At 35.5% G+C, this 17,511-nt stretch overlaps 1 protein-coding gene across 1 annotated transcript in view; it reads right to left on the reverse strand.

Moving 5' to 3' along the window:
• The window catches only part of Wee1 (Wee1 kinase), a 25,315-nt gene continuing 7,804 nt past the window's right edge, over nt 1-17,511 (reverse strand). Inside the window, exons 2-10 of the mRNA XM_090166012.1 lie at nt 12,584-12,662; nt 12,337-12,506; nt 10,393-10,514; nt 10,167-10,313; nt 7,668-7,790; nt 6,520-6,665; nt 6,345-6,452; nt 2,197-2,342; nt 1-430 (exon numbers count right to left, since the gene is read on the reverse strand). Coding sequence (XP_090022138.1) covers nt 310-430; nt 2,197-2,342; nt 6,345-6,452; nt 6,520-6,665; nt 7,668-7,790; nt 10,167-10,313; nt 10,393-10,514; nt 12,337-12,506; nt 12,584-12,662 — 1,162 coding nt within the window. The 3' untranslated portion in view covers nt 1-309. The remainder of the gene's footprint in view (nt 431-2,196; nt 2,343-6,344; nt 6,453-6,519; nt 6,666-7,667; nt 7,791-10,166; nt 10,314-10,392; nt 10,515-12,336; nt 12,507-12,583; nt 12,663-17,511) is intronic.

A 17,511-nucleotide genomic window follows, 5' to 3' on the forward strand; every position in this document is an offset into this window, starting at 1 on the left:
ACAAAAACAGTCAAATACTTGCGGAGTGAAAAAATGTCTTCAAAATTAAGTGTGCAAAAAAAACCATTAGAAAATCTTGGAATTATATTTAAAAAATATGGCAAGGAAAAACCTTTAAAAGAAAAATTATGTTGACGTGTTTATGGTCTCTGGAACTTATACAGAAATTAATGCGTTAAAAATTATAGCCAAAAACAAAAGAATATTTGTTGGTGGGCCACTAATTATAACAATGTGTAAAACTGTTTTCGTAATTTAGGTAATATCTAAAAATACATATTTACATCTAGTTATAAAAAGTTAAATCATCTAAAAGTTGGTCACACTATGACTTCTATTAACTTTCTTGCCTATTAGCCTAGTTAGCCGACTGTCATTGTTAGTAGACTTAATCGGAACTGATAAGCATTTAGCAGCTTCTTGAAGTTTCCTGCAAAAACATTTAATTGTTTAGTTTTAAGAATATCAAAAATCCCTCATTTATTCAGGTTTGCCACAGGTCAAGGAATTTGAAAGTAGGCTTACCAAGTCAGGGAATTTAAACTGACCTCAAGAAAAATAAAAATAAAATCTGATCAAAGTAAAACTATAAGTGTGACACTTGCAAAAGTTTTACTGAATTCTTCACTCTGTTACTAGCTCTCAGTAAAATATTCCCCAAAGTGACAAACTTATGGAATAATATTATAGACTATGGTAAAACCTTAAGTTCCAAATTGATATATTTTTTCTTAGCCTTTTAAGTGGTCAGGAAATATGAAAAAAAATATGGCAACCCTGTTTTTTGTCCACAAACATTTTTTAACAACAACAAGGGTTAAGAAAACTGTGTTTAGCCTTTCTTTTCATTCGAACTTACCTGCTACGATTACCAGTGATGGGCGCGCTCGTATCTTTGGATACTTTTAGGATACGAGATGATACTTTATCCGAAAAATAAAAATTAAAATATACGATTTTGATATGATCTTCTACATTGCAAAATGATCGCGATAGAATTTTGAAGAAATAAATTCGGGAGCGAACTATATTTGAAAAGATTCTTCTCTTACCTAGCCTAGCGAAAAAAAGAGCGGAATAGAGCTAGTGCTTCCATTTTTTATATTAGAAATTACACGATAGATTTTTTCTGGTTTCTCTTCAATTTTGTTTGTATTTGAGAGGAAATATTTTAGTGTATATCGGCATATCTAGATGGCGCTATTTGAGCGGCGAACGTATCTCACGTGATACCGAAATATAGCCAAACCCGAAACAATGTTAAGTGATAGAAGGGAGAGGAGCGGTCAAAGGTCGCGCCGTTTTTTGGCTGTTTTTTAACGGGGGGGGGGGGATAATTCCCTCTATCCCTAGGCAGACAGAGGAGGGAAAGCAAAGACTGATTCTAGCGATAAAAAGCTGCGCCGCGTAGACTGAAAGGCGATTTCAAAACTAAAACCAAAACTTCCAAAAGTTATTTTTCCCACCGTCCCAACTCCCACGCAGTTAGAGTGTCACGTGTGTTGCAAACTGGCAGCGTGGGCTGTGGCGATGCAATAGCTTTATTTATTTTCCATAATTTAGTTTTTGAAAATACGAAAATTAAGATCGATTCTAATCCATAAAATCAAAATCAAATATTGGAAGGTTTACTACTGAATTAATAATCAAAAGATAAAAATTGAAATATTCATTTTAATACTTCGAACTTTTGATATGAAAAAATTTGATTCTACTTTCTCGTGAAACGTACTTGAAATATTTTTAAATATACTTTTCAAAATAATGAAAACTAAAGAAGTATTTGAAATGATACTTATCTAAATCTTTAAAGATTTCTTCTGAAATTTTTCAGGCAAGGGCAAAAAAGAATTGAAAATAATTGAAACTCTCATATCTTAAAGAAATTTGAAAGATCGTGAAAAAATCAAAGGGCCAAAACTGAATAAAATGAAAGATTGTGAATGATTTTGTCGCCATCTATGCTCAAAAATATCAAAAATAAAATGATATTTACAGAAATTTCAGAGGGAAAAAATTGAAAGTATAGTATAGCTGCTGCCATCTATGTAAAAAGATACGAAAAAGATAGATAGAAATTTTATTGTGCATCACTGACGATTACTGGTACTACTTTTTCTCCACGAATATAAACTACTCGACTTTTCATAACCCTTGGTTGTTTACTACTTAAAAGAATAAAATAAATGGAATTACTTGGACAAGAGTTCATTCTTGAACTTCTCAGCATTTAATTCTTTGCGAAGTTGAGCTTTCGTTTTATTGGCGTAAGGAACTAAGACGGGGTTTTGCGTCAAAGCTGTTGCGGATGGCCTTAGAACTGGATCCTTCACTATCAGTTGCTAGAAAAGGTAACAAAAATCAACATTTTATAATTACTTCTTAAGCCTTGGATGTTATTAATTTTCATGAAGCGAAAAAGTAAGGAGTAACTTTGTAAAGCAATTTTAACACGTCACGACAATGTAGAGGGTACATAGGGGTCTTTTTCCCAAAGCAGCCTGATGACGGCAAATAACGTCACCTGGGGTACATCAAGTGGATAAGATATTCTTTATTATAAGATTTCGCGATTTTTGCGTCAAGTTGAAAAGATCGCGAAGTTCCAAACAAAATGGCGGCTGTGTCAGAGAATGTAAATCAACGAAAACGTAAAGAGTTGTTTGATTCTTTCGTTGAGCCGGGAGTAGTGGCTCACTCCTGTAATCCCAGGCGTCCGAGTTTGTGGAAGGCCGTGTGAGGACGACTACCAATCCCCCAACGGGCGGTCGGGATACTTCCGCCACGGGTGTCCCCACCACTGTCCCCACGTATCCCCCCGTTGGCGTGCCCGTTACACATCTCACCCTGATTAATCAGTTATTGTGTGTGTGCTGGTGTCTAAGGCCTCGAAGTGACACCGAGGTTTGTGTATCTCAAAAAAAAAGATTCTTTCGTTGAAATATTATTTCAATAGTACCGACATTTTTAACGAATTTATTCGTGAAAAGTTTAAGTCAAACAAGAGTGTTTTTAATGTGCTACTGATAATGCATGTTGCAGTTCAGAATAAGGCCAAGGCTTTCTAATGACATTAGAGTACAAATATAAAAATCATTAAGCATTGTCATCAAATGCTATTTCATAAATAGTACGCCGAAATGTTGCTTTAATGTTGTAAAAGTATGGGGCGCCAAACCGGAAAAAACTGAATATAAACGCAAATATATGGTTGGGAACCCAAATACAGAACGAGATTTTTTCGCATATATAGAACGAATATAGCTGGCGTTACGTGTCAGCTAGTTTTACGAATCATATAATTTGCATTTAATCAAAATTAAATTAACGTACATTTAGATGATTAAACTGCGATAATAATTATTTAAATCTACATTTTATTCAAACGATTGCATTGTTTAAATCGTGATTACAATGATTAGACGGCTATTTGAATTATTTACATCGTAATTAGAATAATCTGATCACGATTATGATTAAATCTTGTTTAAATCATGATTAAATCGTGATTAGATAGATTTGATCACGACTATGATTAAATCTTGTTTAAATCGTGATTAGATTGATTTGATCACGACTATGATTAAATCTTGTTTAAATTGATTAAATCGTGATTAGATTGATTAAATTAATTTAATAATTTTACTTTTATTATAACGCAACCAAACGAGTGAGCTGCCCCTCGATTTAGCACTTATACAAACCAAACTCTAAACGAACACCTGAAACATGCATGACTCATCCAAAATTTTCCATCGCCCGATGTAAATTATTACGTGTTTATTTTTCTTTGTTTTTCTTTTTGGTGAGATTTTAATGAAAAAAAGTCCTAAGCTTTTTTATACAGGGTGTTAACTAAAATGATACAGGGCCAAACACTCCAAATGTGTTTTAACTAGGAATTTGAATTTATTCAGGACGCTTAGAATATGTAGCGGCACTTGATAATAGAAATTTCCATTTCAATTAGATAAGTGTTCACGTTTTAGGACTAAATAACTTTTGGTCAAACTAATTTGATCAATAACGTAAAAATTTCGTTCTATATTTGCGTTTATATTCAGTTTTTTTCCGGTTTGGCGCCCCATATAAAAGCCTCGAAAAACAAAGATATATTTATTTATCACTATACAAAAAATACCCTATGTCAACTCCCTTTATTATCGGCCCCCACTTTACCGCTGGCCAGTAAGATCTGGCATGGATTAAATAATCTGACAGGGATAGTTCTCTCTAATACATTTTACTATACTACGAGTTGAAGATGTTTGTTTCAAACGAGGCTGCCAGATATTTTTGCCGTCCCCTCAATTTTACCCCCTTTACCGATACAAATCCGGAACAAAATTTTTTGATACGTCGCCATCTCGCGGCGGCTTTTGGCGAATTTAATATTTTTCCAACGGTTTGTTTTATTACATTTGAAATTGAGATATTCAATCGTGGTCAGTACCTCAGTGGCTCTGGATTTTCCTGGTTAAATGTGAGAAATAATAAGTACCTTTTTCATATTGTTTTTTAGCCATTTATGTATATCACTTAATTTTTCGTTAAATTGTTTATAGGCTTTCAAACTGTAAACAAGTTTTCAATAGATAGGCCTTGGCCTACAAAAATAATAATTTCATCAATCGCGATTGCACACCCTTTGCAATTTTTCCCCCGTGTATCGGTAAAATCGCAACTTCCGGTCGTTGACAATTCTGGCCACCAGGGTACGTCTGGAGCAAATATTGTGCCTCAGAGAACTATCCCTGTAAGGTTATTTAATCCATGGATCTGATGACTATCCCCTTTCTACCGCTTGAAGTTTCTATGTTAACTTTTTCACCCTCAATTTTAAATCCACTACTCGAGGTCATACCCTACAGCTGTCCAAACTTAGGGCCCGTGTAACAACCCGACAAAACCATTTTTCCCACAGCGTCATTAAAGGGAATTTAACCTGCAAAGCAATCTTTACGGAAGACCCCTTCAATTTTTCAAATGTCCCTGTACAGTGGCGCCAAACATTTTTAAAGCCAAAGGCAAGAGCGGCCAGAGCTGCAAGCGTTGGTGTTCCACACCAAATAGCTGAGGTTATATTCCCTTTAATGACTGGAATAGCCTGTCGGATGATATGGTCACGCAAAAATCTTACCCGGTTTTTAAAAATTGGTTACGGACATACCTAGCTAGTGTCTCCCTATCTGTATTAGTGTATTTCTTAGAATTTTTATTTTTTCTTTGTATTCTAGTAATTTTTGTATATATATATATTATATTATTGTAGGTTTTGTTTCTACTCCCTGTATTCCGATGCTTGGGCATAAGCCCCTGAGGCTTTCCAAGTAAATAAATAAATAACCTACGAACAATAATATCTCTCGGCCTTGAGCGCCCCTAGCGGAAAATAATTTTTATGTTAGTTTTTGCATTGAAGCCAATAGAAAAACGAGCGTGGCGCTGAACGCCGAAAGTTTATAGCGGAAAATATTTGTTAGTGGAATTTCGGCGAATGGGTTCGCCGCTATAGGCGCTTAAATAAAACATCTTACCAGAAATTGCCAAGAAGTAATATTTCCGACAGCCAGGACTCATAAGCTATTATTTATATAGTGCTTGTTGAAATATTAGAAAGCTGGAAACTTTCTCGAACGTAACATCGGTTTTTTGCTAAGCCTTAACATGCCAAAAAAGTTACCTGGTTAAAAGGAAACACTCGTTGCATACCGTACTGCAAAAGTAATACGTTTAGTTCTAAAGGAATTAGTTTTCATCTTTTTCCGAAAGATAATTTTATACGAAATGAATTAACTCTGCTTTAAAATTGCCTGGTATTATAAAAATATTACATATAATTTTAATTATTTATAACATAAGAGGATGATTATAAAGATGGTTGTAGTAACATTATATATTTTACCTTAAAATATATTATCGAAAATTACCATTAGTATGTTCCTTATACACGTGAGCCGACGTGTTTCTTATCTGACGCAAAATTCTCATGGGGGAAAAAAACGCGTCTTAAATCGGCTTAAATTTGACTTTTTGGCTAGCCATTTTAACCGTTTAACCGACCGACCGGAAATCGCTCCTTCCCAGATGAATTTGGAGAGGGGAGTAGAAACCGAGTATCTTTTATTGAAGCGTCCATTGCGCGAGTGTCAAAGTTGGCCGTGGCTGGACTATAAGACCCGGTGTCGACCCCAATTCTACTGCTGAACAAAAAGACCCGGTGTTGTCCCCTTTCATTCCCTGGCATAATGGTTAGAACTTAAAATTGTCTTACAACAGGACTCCTTACCTGGCTCCATGGTGAACTATGGTGATAAATGTATTTTCCAAAAGTAAAAACTTACTTTAAGTAGTGAGTTTAGATCATTCGAGTAGGCTTCTAAGTAAGGCAACTTTCCACCCCTAATTTCGTGCCATTGGTCACCATTTTTAGGTAATGGGCCTCCACCACCCTGTTAATTATTGTCACATTTTATTAAACAATTTGTATAAAATTTTAAATCCCTGAGATGTATTTACCAGTTCGAAAATTGTTAATCCTAATGCAAATATATCAGCTTTCGTCAAATGGCTGTAGTTTTCGTGTAAAATTTCTAAAGGCAAGTATCGACAATCTCCCTCCTCCACTTGCGGGTTTAACACTGACGTAACGTGTCCCAAATCACCTAGAATATCAAAATGAAATATTATAATTGCCTAATGTTACGTGTATGACATGGTAGCATGGAGAAAAATAATTAGGGTAAAATAGAAAACAATCAAACTAAATTATACCAAAAACTGACTTAATTTTTAATTATCACAAACAGACTTAGCTTGAACAATTTTGAGCAGAAGTATATAAATATTTTAAAAACTTTTCTCTGGATTTATTGAAAATAATGGCTACTTCAGGGACAAAATGCGTATATTAGGGTGGTTTACGGACCTTGAATACAAATTGGTACTCTCTAGGAGTCATTCAAATATAGGGTAATAATAATTATCATTAACTGAGGTACAGTTATTAAATGAGCAAGAAGCAACCATTCATTTTGGTTTGTGGTTTTGTCCTAACACGATACCGATCGCTATATTTCTTCATAAAGGTTGAAATTTAAGCAATGCATCAATTCTTTGCTTTAATTATGTGTAATTCTATGACATTCTTTTCGAAAAACTTAATTTGTGTAAATAGGCACTGCGAAAATATTTGTTTTGCCGAAAAGATGACTTCGTATAATAAAATAATTGATTTCAAATCTAATAATCTTTTTCATCGTAAGATCAAAGTGTAGTATCTATTCGCATTTTATCAGGTCCACCATTAAAATTGCATTGATCTATGCTAGCCATACATTCATAGAATCAACTGAAATCTGAAAATTAGAACAACTTCCGCCATTTGCATTTTGAACGCCATCTAGCGTTGGTTATGCCAGATAAAAAAACAATACTTTTATCGCCTAAACTAAGGAAGTTCTGAAAGTATTTAAACCTTTCTCTAACATAACAACCTTCACGCTCTAACAAATTATCTCACACGTGAAATGAAAGGAATAAGCAGCTGGAAAAAGTCACTTTCATTTTTTTAAATTGTTCATCGTCAAAAACATTCACTTTCAACCGACATTTTATAGAAAATTATCAGCAAACACCTGCCACCATGTTGTTGATATAATACCCACCGATTTTATACGTGACTTCCTCCTCAGTGTCATCGTCTTCGAAACCATCGTCCGGGTCTCGATGGGGCAGAATTGGTGCCGCGCCAGTGATGGCTTTTCTTTCGTTGGATATGAAAATGTTGCCTATTTAAAAAACAAACATTAGTTAATAATTTGAACTAAAATATTAATTGAAGCGAAGCTCCATTTATCACAGATTCAAATGGCGAATTTTATTTATGGTAGTAGCATAAGTCTATAATATTGGTACATCTTTGGGATTTATTTAACGGCATGACGTCATCACAAGAAAATCGCCCGCTACCGAGGCGCTGTGAGACGTGGGAGCGAACGGACGCAAAACGGTAACGAAGCTCGTTTATAATATTTCTTGCGAATAGCTCTCAGTAAAGCGTTCGCTTGGGAAGAAGTATCATACTTATAGACTCGTGGTAGTAGGCATGATAAAAGTCAACCGATTTAAATGACATTGGTGAAACTAGATTTGTACTCTGTCGTAATAATGCCAAAATTTTAAATTTCATCACGCGACTCGATGGGAATCTACGACTGCCTCAAACGTGGCGTGGTTTCCACTAAATGGCATAATCTGCTCAAACAGCATTGGTGAAAGTGGGAAATGTGGCATGATCTAGTTCAAAGAAAGACCACCTGTGGCGTTGGCGTACAGAGCCAACGGTACTACGAAATATAATATAGAACTTCTTACCCTAGATTCGAATTCTGAGAGTTTTCTGATTGACGGTTTTGTAACGAAACGTTTCCTCATTTCGGCCTCCATAGGTCGCTGCCATCTAGGAGCAACAAACACAAGGAGAACGCAGATAGCATTTAAACACGCTGACGCAGTGTTGCGTACAAATTTCATTGGACGAGCCTTTACGCTGAGCGTTTTACGGGCGGGGGGAAGACAATTTCCGCATTTCCCCTTCTGACGAAAGCCGGCGCTAAAGCGTCTATCCAATGAAAAATGTACACAAGAAAATGCACGACTTTTGATGGGTTGCGTTCTCCTTGTATGGGGTGCTGTGTTTGTTGCTCCTAGTTGTCATTGACCTATCATGGCCAAATTTGATGACGCTCTGTTACGCGAACAGCACGTCATCAAACTTGGCCGTGGTCTTATCTATAGTTAGTGGTTACCATGGTAACTACGGAGCTAATTCTTCGGAGTTCTGGTGGGAAAGTGGGTTAACGCTATTGACTACGCGCGGGGCAGTTACTTCGAATCTAGGGTACGAGGTTTATATTAACTTTGGTACTACAGTAACTAGCCCCTCTCTTCTGCATGGTGTCACCTTGGATTAATAATAATATTACTACGGTAACGCGTGGATTTCACCGCGTCTGCCGATGCGCATTTGCGACGGGGAAGAGATGAGCACGCGACAATGTGTTTTCGACGGAAGTCGTTTGAAATACGTTTCCGTTTGTTACGGTTTCTGCTCTTGTGATCAGAATCTTGAAAATAACGGTGGTTAGGCTTATCGACTTGGATCTTTCCACATTATCAATACAAGTCAATTTACTTGATTAAAAAGGAAAGTTTAATACTTTAAGATTAATTACCTGTATGTAAAAGAAACCAATCTAAGATCGAAGTTGCAAATCGCGCTTGTAGTAAAACGCGTTTTAAGGCCTAGTGTAAAAAGCACGAGGTTTCCTGTTTGCTACGGGAGTTTCAAGAATTTCCAGCTACGCGGTGCGGGGGTCGTAAAAGCTTTTTATGGTCAGAAACATGTTGAAGGGATATATAAAGGTAACACTATTATTAATCTAAGGTGTCACGGGGTACAGTTTGAGCAGGTTCTGCCACGTAGTTTTCCCCACACCATTTTGGTTGACGTCAATTACCTCGCGTGAAATAAGTACATTAATTTATCGATATATTTTACGTAAATATATTGCAGGCGTACAATTTTTTTGGAATATCAGTCAGATCACTTTAAATGGAGTATGAACTAGATAAAATAGTCTGCTAACAAGCGCCATTTGATTTCAACGCAGGGTTGCCATAATATTTTAATATTGAAATTCCCTGGTCATGTCAGACAATTTTTAACTTAATATTTTACTTTTTCCAGAATTAACTTCCACTTAAATACAGTTTAATACAGAGGTTTTCTTTTAACTAAAAAAAAATTTTATTGCAACGATTAAAAATTAAGAGAACATTTAAGGAACTAAATAACAGTAAAAGTATTTATTACAAAACTATAGTAAAATTACAATCATAAAACTTAATTGACACATTTAAATTCCCTGATTTTTCCACAACTTTCAAAATTCCCTGACATTTTGGGATTATTTTCAAATTTCCTGACTTTTCCCCGACCTGTTAACGAAACTAGCACCAATCATCCCTAGGTTCTGTTAAACCTGGTGGCGGAAAAGTGAAAATAAATCATCCACCATAATCATGGAAGTGTTTACTCCCTTTAACTGATGCGACTGATATTTTTGGTCACTAGGGCCATACCTAGTTAGAAATGCAAATACCTGGTTTTATGTCCATATGTACTAAATGCAAGGAATGAATGTACTTGAGACCCTCGGCCACATGCAACAAGATCAATTTTAGCTCAGGTTCGCTAAATTTATTTCCTGATCTAGCATTCATTTCAATAACATCGGCTAAACTGCCTCCTATTAGTGGTAAATTTAGATTAGTTGATAGATAAATTATATGCAAATTAACATTTTTTTTAACAATATAGTTCCGTACCATTGCAATACTCATTTTGTATTAACATGTGGTTGTTTTCGGCCCATGCTGAATAGTAGCGTACTACGTGAGGATGAATTCCCAATACTGCATGTGCGTAGACTTCGTTTAGGGCAGTACGCCTAATTTTAATGAAAGTAAAAAATAATTTAAAAAAATCAGAATACTTCATACTTTCTCAGTGTAATTTTATAATTAATCCAATAAATTTAATTATAAAATAATTAAGCTTAACATATTTTAACGATACACTACTAAGATCATGTAAAGTTAAATTTCTGTCCATGATCAATATAAATTTCACAATATTTTATTATCATGTGAAATTAGTAATTTAAACATCTCCAAGTTATGAACAAGCAAGAGGGGCCGGGTTCGATCTTAGCTTGTGATGGGTTTGAAAGTTCTCTCCCCACTGATTAGAGAGGTTAGCCCTCAAGTTCTTTGGTTTCCCCTTCTATAAAAACCTGTTGAGTTTAAAGGTAATAGCAAGTGTAGAGAGCTGTTGGTACAAAGGGCTTGCCACCACCCTCCTACGCATTGTAACCCGACCACCTGAATTCATGGCATTAACAGTCGCTCGATGACTTGGGCCTAAGGTGGTGGGTATTAACTTGGCTGATAATTAATTAATTACTAATTATTTGTTCATAAATTAGAGACGTTTAAATTTGACGTGCCTGTTAGTATGAAAATTAAGAAGAAATATACTAACTACTACCATAAGTGTATAATATTTTTACATAAGTGTGACACTTTCTATTCTTCACATGCAAGTTTTACTGAGAGCTATCAAGACAGACTGCATTACGGGCTTCGTCACAGGCTTGCTAACGCGTCACACGTAGCCGTTGACAGCGCCTCGCTAGGGGGAGATTTTCTTCTTGTGATGATGTCACTCTGTGACTAGCTCTCAATAAAATATTCCCCAAAGTGACAAACTTATGGAATAATATTATAGACTTATGCTACTACTATTAAGACTAGTCATTTTAGTAGTAGTAGCAGTAGTAGTATGTTTTATATACAGGGTGTTTCAAAAGGTTATGCAAACATGTTAAGGAGTTGTAGGGGGTGAGTTGAGAAGTATGCCTGTTTTTTCCCCATTTTCCCACGATGAGTGAAAAGAGCGCCAGAGAGCTTCAAAGTGTGACCTACTAGCCCCTGGAAGTAGGCTGCAAGAAACGCAAAACCAAGCAGCAGGGACTTTAAATACTGTTTAAGTTACTTTTTTACGCTGGTTACCTCGATTTTAGGGATGCCCCGATATATCGGTCTGTTTTTCTTATATCGGTATCGGCCAATATCGGCTTAAGCGAACCCGCTATTGGCCGATACCGGTATTCGAAAAATATTTTCAGGAAAAACATTTAAAAATAATAAAATACTCCATTAACTACCTAATGATAATATTTCATTTCCACAACCTTACATTTAGTCTATTTAGTAACTTTCCGGTTAGTCTTTCACTATCAACACTGGATGCAGGTGCCGATAGATATATTCTATACACTAATGTTATGATAGATGACTTTGTTAATATCGGCCGTACCCATATCGATGCATCCCTACTCGATTTGTTTACAGAGTACTTTTTTTCCTATCGCACGATCCCAAACCTTTATTTGTGTTCGCATTTCCCTGCTGCTTGTTTTCGCGCTTGTTGCAGCCTACTTCCAGGGGCTAGTAGGCCACACTTTGAAGCTCTCTGGCGCTATTTTCCCTCATCGTAGGAAACAGGGGAAAACAGGCACACTTCTCAACTCACCCCCTAAAACGCCTTAAATTTTTTGCATAACCTTTTGAAGCACCCTGTATAGCAGGAACACGAATACTAAATTACTAGGTACTATGAAACAATTAGTAAACAAACTATAAAAATGTTAGTGTTAGTATAAATTATAGTAGAAAAACTACTAAATAAAGTAGGATAATAGATCTTACTCGTTAGCCGTGCCCCTCAGTGGTTTTCGAGATTTTTTGAGGGCGTAAATGCAACCGTCGAGTCTGTTGACGCATTTGTAGACGCTGCCAAATTCTCCGGAGCCAATCTGGCACAGTTCGAGGAACTCCGTGCTGTAACGAGAGATATTGGCATCCTTCAAGTGAATTCTCTGCGGGGAAATAATTAAGATCAACCCATTAGATCAGATCGGACGACATTCGCGATTGAATGATCAAGTTTAATTACTTTTGGCGGCTGGATATCGTCTTCGTCGTCGTCGAAGTCGGCTTCCATCACCTCGTCTATGCTGTTGCTCAACAGGCTCCTACAACGAACGTCATCAATTTAAATTGACTCAAATTAAAACTTTTGCTTAAAGGGCTAGTCACTCTACATTTATTCAGGGTTCGTACAAAATTTCCGGAATTAAATTCCAGGGCTCCCAGCGATTTTTTTTTAAATATAGGAATTTTAGGAAATTTCATAGAAAATATAGGAATTTATAGGAACATTTTTAGCCAAAAAATAGGAATTTATAGGAACATTTTTAGCCAAAAAATAGGAATTTATAGGAACATCTTAGCTAAAAATAGGAATTTATAGGAACATCTTAGCTAAAAATAGGAAATTATACGAACAATTTTGAAAAAATAGGAAATTATAGTAGTATATTGAAATTATAGGAATTTATAGGAACTCTGGGAGCCCAACCGTTGAGTGTTTCGGGAACACCGGACCTAAGCCAGAGCTAAGCTCTATTTAGAAGGCTATATTTTAGAAAAGATTTCCCATTTGCAATTATATTCCAGGTTTTTCCCAAACTAGTTTCGTCCATTTTCCTTGTATTATTTTTTAGCAAAATTAGGCAATTTTTAGAAACTGACTTTTATACTGAATTTTAAAATTTCCCGACTTTTCCGGGAATTCCAGGTATGTAGTACTACACGTAGCTGGTTTCCTAAATTTCTTTATTTCTAAAAATCGATTACCAATTCGCGCTAGGACTGGTTTTTAACGTAACTAGCACCGATCATCCCTTAACCTCTGATATAGCTGTTACAGAAATGTCAAATTCATTAGTTCACCATAAATCTGTTTTGAAAATTCATGTAGTAATTGTGGGGACAGAAACTTTCAAATCCCCATTTCACACTCAGACAAATCTGCATTTCAGTATAGTATGATAGGAGATATCCCCAAGCGTACGCAGTCAGTTGTTTAGTAGAAACTTCTTTGAACGAATCATATTGGCAAGTAATATGGGAGGAAAGGCACACTCGTCCGAATTTATCATAAGACGGTAGGAATAGAGGCTACTACACACTTTTTACCTACCAACAAAAATTATAAATCCTTGATCCACCATTAAACATCCTACTTTAAAAGATATTTTTATCTTCAATTTATTTAACCTTAAATTTAAGATTGGATTATTTACATTAACCATGGTAACAAAAAACATTTGATACTTAAAATGTATTATATTAGAATGTAGAAGATAATATTTAATAATATTTAACGTTATATTATCATATTCTTAAAATTAAGTTTAGTTACTTTACGGTTTGATAATTATTTCATTATTAAAGGTAAAACAAGTTTAAAAAGTTATTAGTTTTAAAACATAGACTAAGAATCTACTACTATGCCTAAAAAAGTAAGCACACGGGAAATTTGGAAATTACGGAAAATGTTAGTACTTTTCGGACAAACTTGGTGTCGCTGCAATAATTTCTGACCATATCACGTTACGAAAATTAAATGTAATGCAACATTAAATAATAAGTTCATCGTCATCTACTATCAGAAAAGAACTTGGCATGTAATTTTTCCTTTTCTACCGTTTCCTCAAAATTTAAATTGTAATTGCTTTCGAGAAACCACCATAGATGGCGCCATACTAAATCCTAAAGCGGTGTATTCTTAAAACGCTTATTGATTTCACTCGAAGTCGCTAAAATACATAAGCAAGCTTTCCGATTTAAGCCACGCCTACAGTGAGTCTCCCTAAAGATGGTCTATGCCCTAATCGTAAAAAACAATCACGTTTTAAAATATTACAATGGTATATTTTTACAATCCCCCCCAAATAGGAAAAAAAACGCCAGATACAAAGCCCATTTTTGTTCCAAAATTACCCCCAAACGCATGAGTAAACACGAAAAAACACGCAGCGTCATCAAAAAATTCGTTATAGTTTCCCATATGTCATCTCTCTCTAGAAAACGCTTCAAATTCTATAATGCGTTACAGGTGTCTATTATCAACTTTTAGAAGCCGAGATAGTTTAGCCAAAAACAGGTGTTTTTATTTATTCTAATGAGGTTGATGCACTTGTTTTCGGTAATACACACCACTTTATAATAAAGTTCTGGAGCATAATTTCTAACGGTTTTTTTCGTTAAGCCTTAAAGGCGAATTTATGTGAAAAAAAAAGGGTTTTTTATCAATATTTTTATCGTTTTTACTGGATTTTTACCAGAATCGGAACTTTTTGGATATAAAAACGGGGTTTTTGATGTATAAATTGTTTACCCGGCTTATTTAGGTTGATTTATCTGGTAGAGTTTTAGGTTTCCCCAAGACTTTTTATCGTAATTCGAGGATTAATATTTGTTTCCGCGTTTTTTGGATTTTAACTCGTGACCTTATGGCTTTTAAATTTCCCGGCGGTTTTAGAGTGGCATTTAGTAGGTCTCATTATGGGCCAAGAAGGATTTATCGTTTCTTGGCCCATGGTCTCATACTGCGTATCGGGGATTTAACGAATCAGGTAGTCAGATTAGTTGTTTTTTATGGTATGAAAAATACCAAATGAGATTATTTTATAGGGGACAATGAACTTAAAATGAAATTTAATTCTTTAAACACGCATTGGGAGGTTTTTTTAACTGTATAGCAAATTTTAAGTATACTGTAATATAGTAAAATAGTTAAATATACGAATCTAAAAAAGCATTTTAAATACTAATTAAAGATCCTATAAGCCACGTTGACAGACTGTGCTATACTTTAGCTTCCGAAGAAGCTACCCGTTTATCTCTTCGTTGGCAGAATCTATACCAGCCTACCAGGTTCTTTTGATGGCGATAAATACCACTGAACACGCGTTTTTTAGATCAAAATTCAAGGTAATTACCTTCAGGAATGAAACTAGGGTTTATAATAGTCAATTTTAAGTTCCCGATTCAATAATTGGTCATTATTTATACAAAATAAGCACCAGGTTTCATTTTAAAAGCGTTATAATTATCACTAGGCCGTAACCTGGAGCAACAATTAGCAGGGTGGCCAGTTTTTTTGGATTCAAATTCCCTGACTTACAGACTTGGAAATAGCGGGAGTTCTGGGGACAATGACTCTTAAAAAAATCAGTGGCACTTAAAATAAATCATTCGAACTGGGGTTGCGAGCCACCTGGGCCCCAAATTAAATAAAAATATTTAAATATTTTACGGAAATTCCAGAAAAATATTTTTTTACGCTTTTGCTGAAAGCTGTATTCCTACCCTAGTCGAGAGCGAAATCTAGCGTTTTAAAGTAATAAATGTTAACTAATTCTTATTCTTGTATTTTTTTCTCCCTATTTTAAAAGGTTTTCCCCCATTTCACCTCCCCTGGGCCACTGGCCTTCAATAAAAATAAACTTAAAGGGGTCGGGAGCCCGAAGGACCCCCGTTAAAAATTTCACTATTTTCCAAGTCTGCTGACTTATCAAGATTTTTCCTGTCTTATTTAAGCCAAATTTGTCTATTTTGAACTTTTTCTATTTGCAACCCAAATTAAATTCCCTGAATGAATTTTATGCTAATTTTGGATATTCCCTGAGACTTTTCCAGAAATTCGAGTACTATGTCAACCCTAATTAGCTGTCAAAGGAGATTCCTCGCTTTCGTTAATAAAGTTACATACAGCGACAAGTTCGGTTGCGGCGTATGTATGAACTTCATAAACAGGTCGATAATCATTTTAAGTATCAACAATGTTACAAAACCTTTTATACTAAAAACGGTTAGAACAAAAAACACTTGGCAAAGTACAACCAACTTTAATTATCAGTAAAAAAAATAGCTCGTATTTTGAAAATACTGAAAAATGTGCGTGACTTAACTTTATTTTTCGCGCGAAATGCTTTGAAATGAGCGTCTATTATCAACGGTCGATTTCCCATCAACGCTATGCTTCGTCACCTGTTGAGAGGTTATTTTTTTCTCCACCAAGAAGAGCCGGGGTTGGTTTTCACTAGAGCAAAAACGCCGAGACGACGCAAAAATTGTATTAGGCCTAACGGAGATTTTTCGCGTCGCTTCGTTTTTGCCCTAGTGGAAATTAGCCTTTAGATATATTTCAAACTGCCACGCGTCGTCTGCTATTCAAAGCGGGGCCGACTGCTGTAGTTTCGCGTTACAATGGGCCCTTGCCGTCATAGCAGGGGGTCTTTGAATAGGATCAGATCTAAGTAAGAAGGGAGCGGGAGTCGCCAGGCACAAAAGAAAATCAGACAGCGAACGCGTGCCGACAGAGCAGATGTTCGCGCCGACGAAATGTTTGTAACGCCATTTTGGACTATAAGCCGTAGCTATTATCGGAATGTTTACTAACCATACTTGAGTTTTCGAAATTTCAATAGTTACCAGCTCGGGAATTGTGAAAATGGAGCAATTTTAAGCCTTGTCGTAAATTCAAAATTGTTAAAAAAACAACTAGAAATATTGAAATTTACAGACAATTTAAGGAAATATTATTTTTTGGTTTTTATAAGTGCTGTTCATAAAGGGTCAATGGTGAAGCAGACTCTATTTTAACATGGTTGCCATGCACTTTTGGTTCTAATTTATTGCAACCCTGTTATTGGGGACTAGACTGCACGTGCAAAATTGTAAACGAGAGATTTTCAAGACTTCAACAACGCCTCGCTAGACTGATGGCTATTTCTTTTTCAATTATTATGTCACTAAATAGCTCTGTAAAATATTTCCTAGAGAGGCATACTTATGCAGGGTTGCCACCGTAATTCGGAAAATAATTGGGGAAAATTGGTCTTTTCGTAAAATGTTGACCAAATAGGGACCAATGTTTAATAAAATGAAATCTTTATTTAAACTTAAAGCTGACTTAATATTTAATTCAAGTCCCAAAAATTTAATAACCTATTAACTGTTCCAAAAACTGGC

The sequence above is a fragment of the Leiobunum rupestre genome, chromosome 2 (assembly GCF_980474605.1).
Source record: "Leiobunum rupestre chromosome 2, qqLeiRupe1.1.hap1, whole genome shotgun sequence".
Lineage (NCBI taxonomy): Eukaryota > Metazoa > Arthropoda > Arachnida > Opiliones > Sclerosomatidae > Leiobunum > Leiobunum rupestre.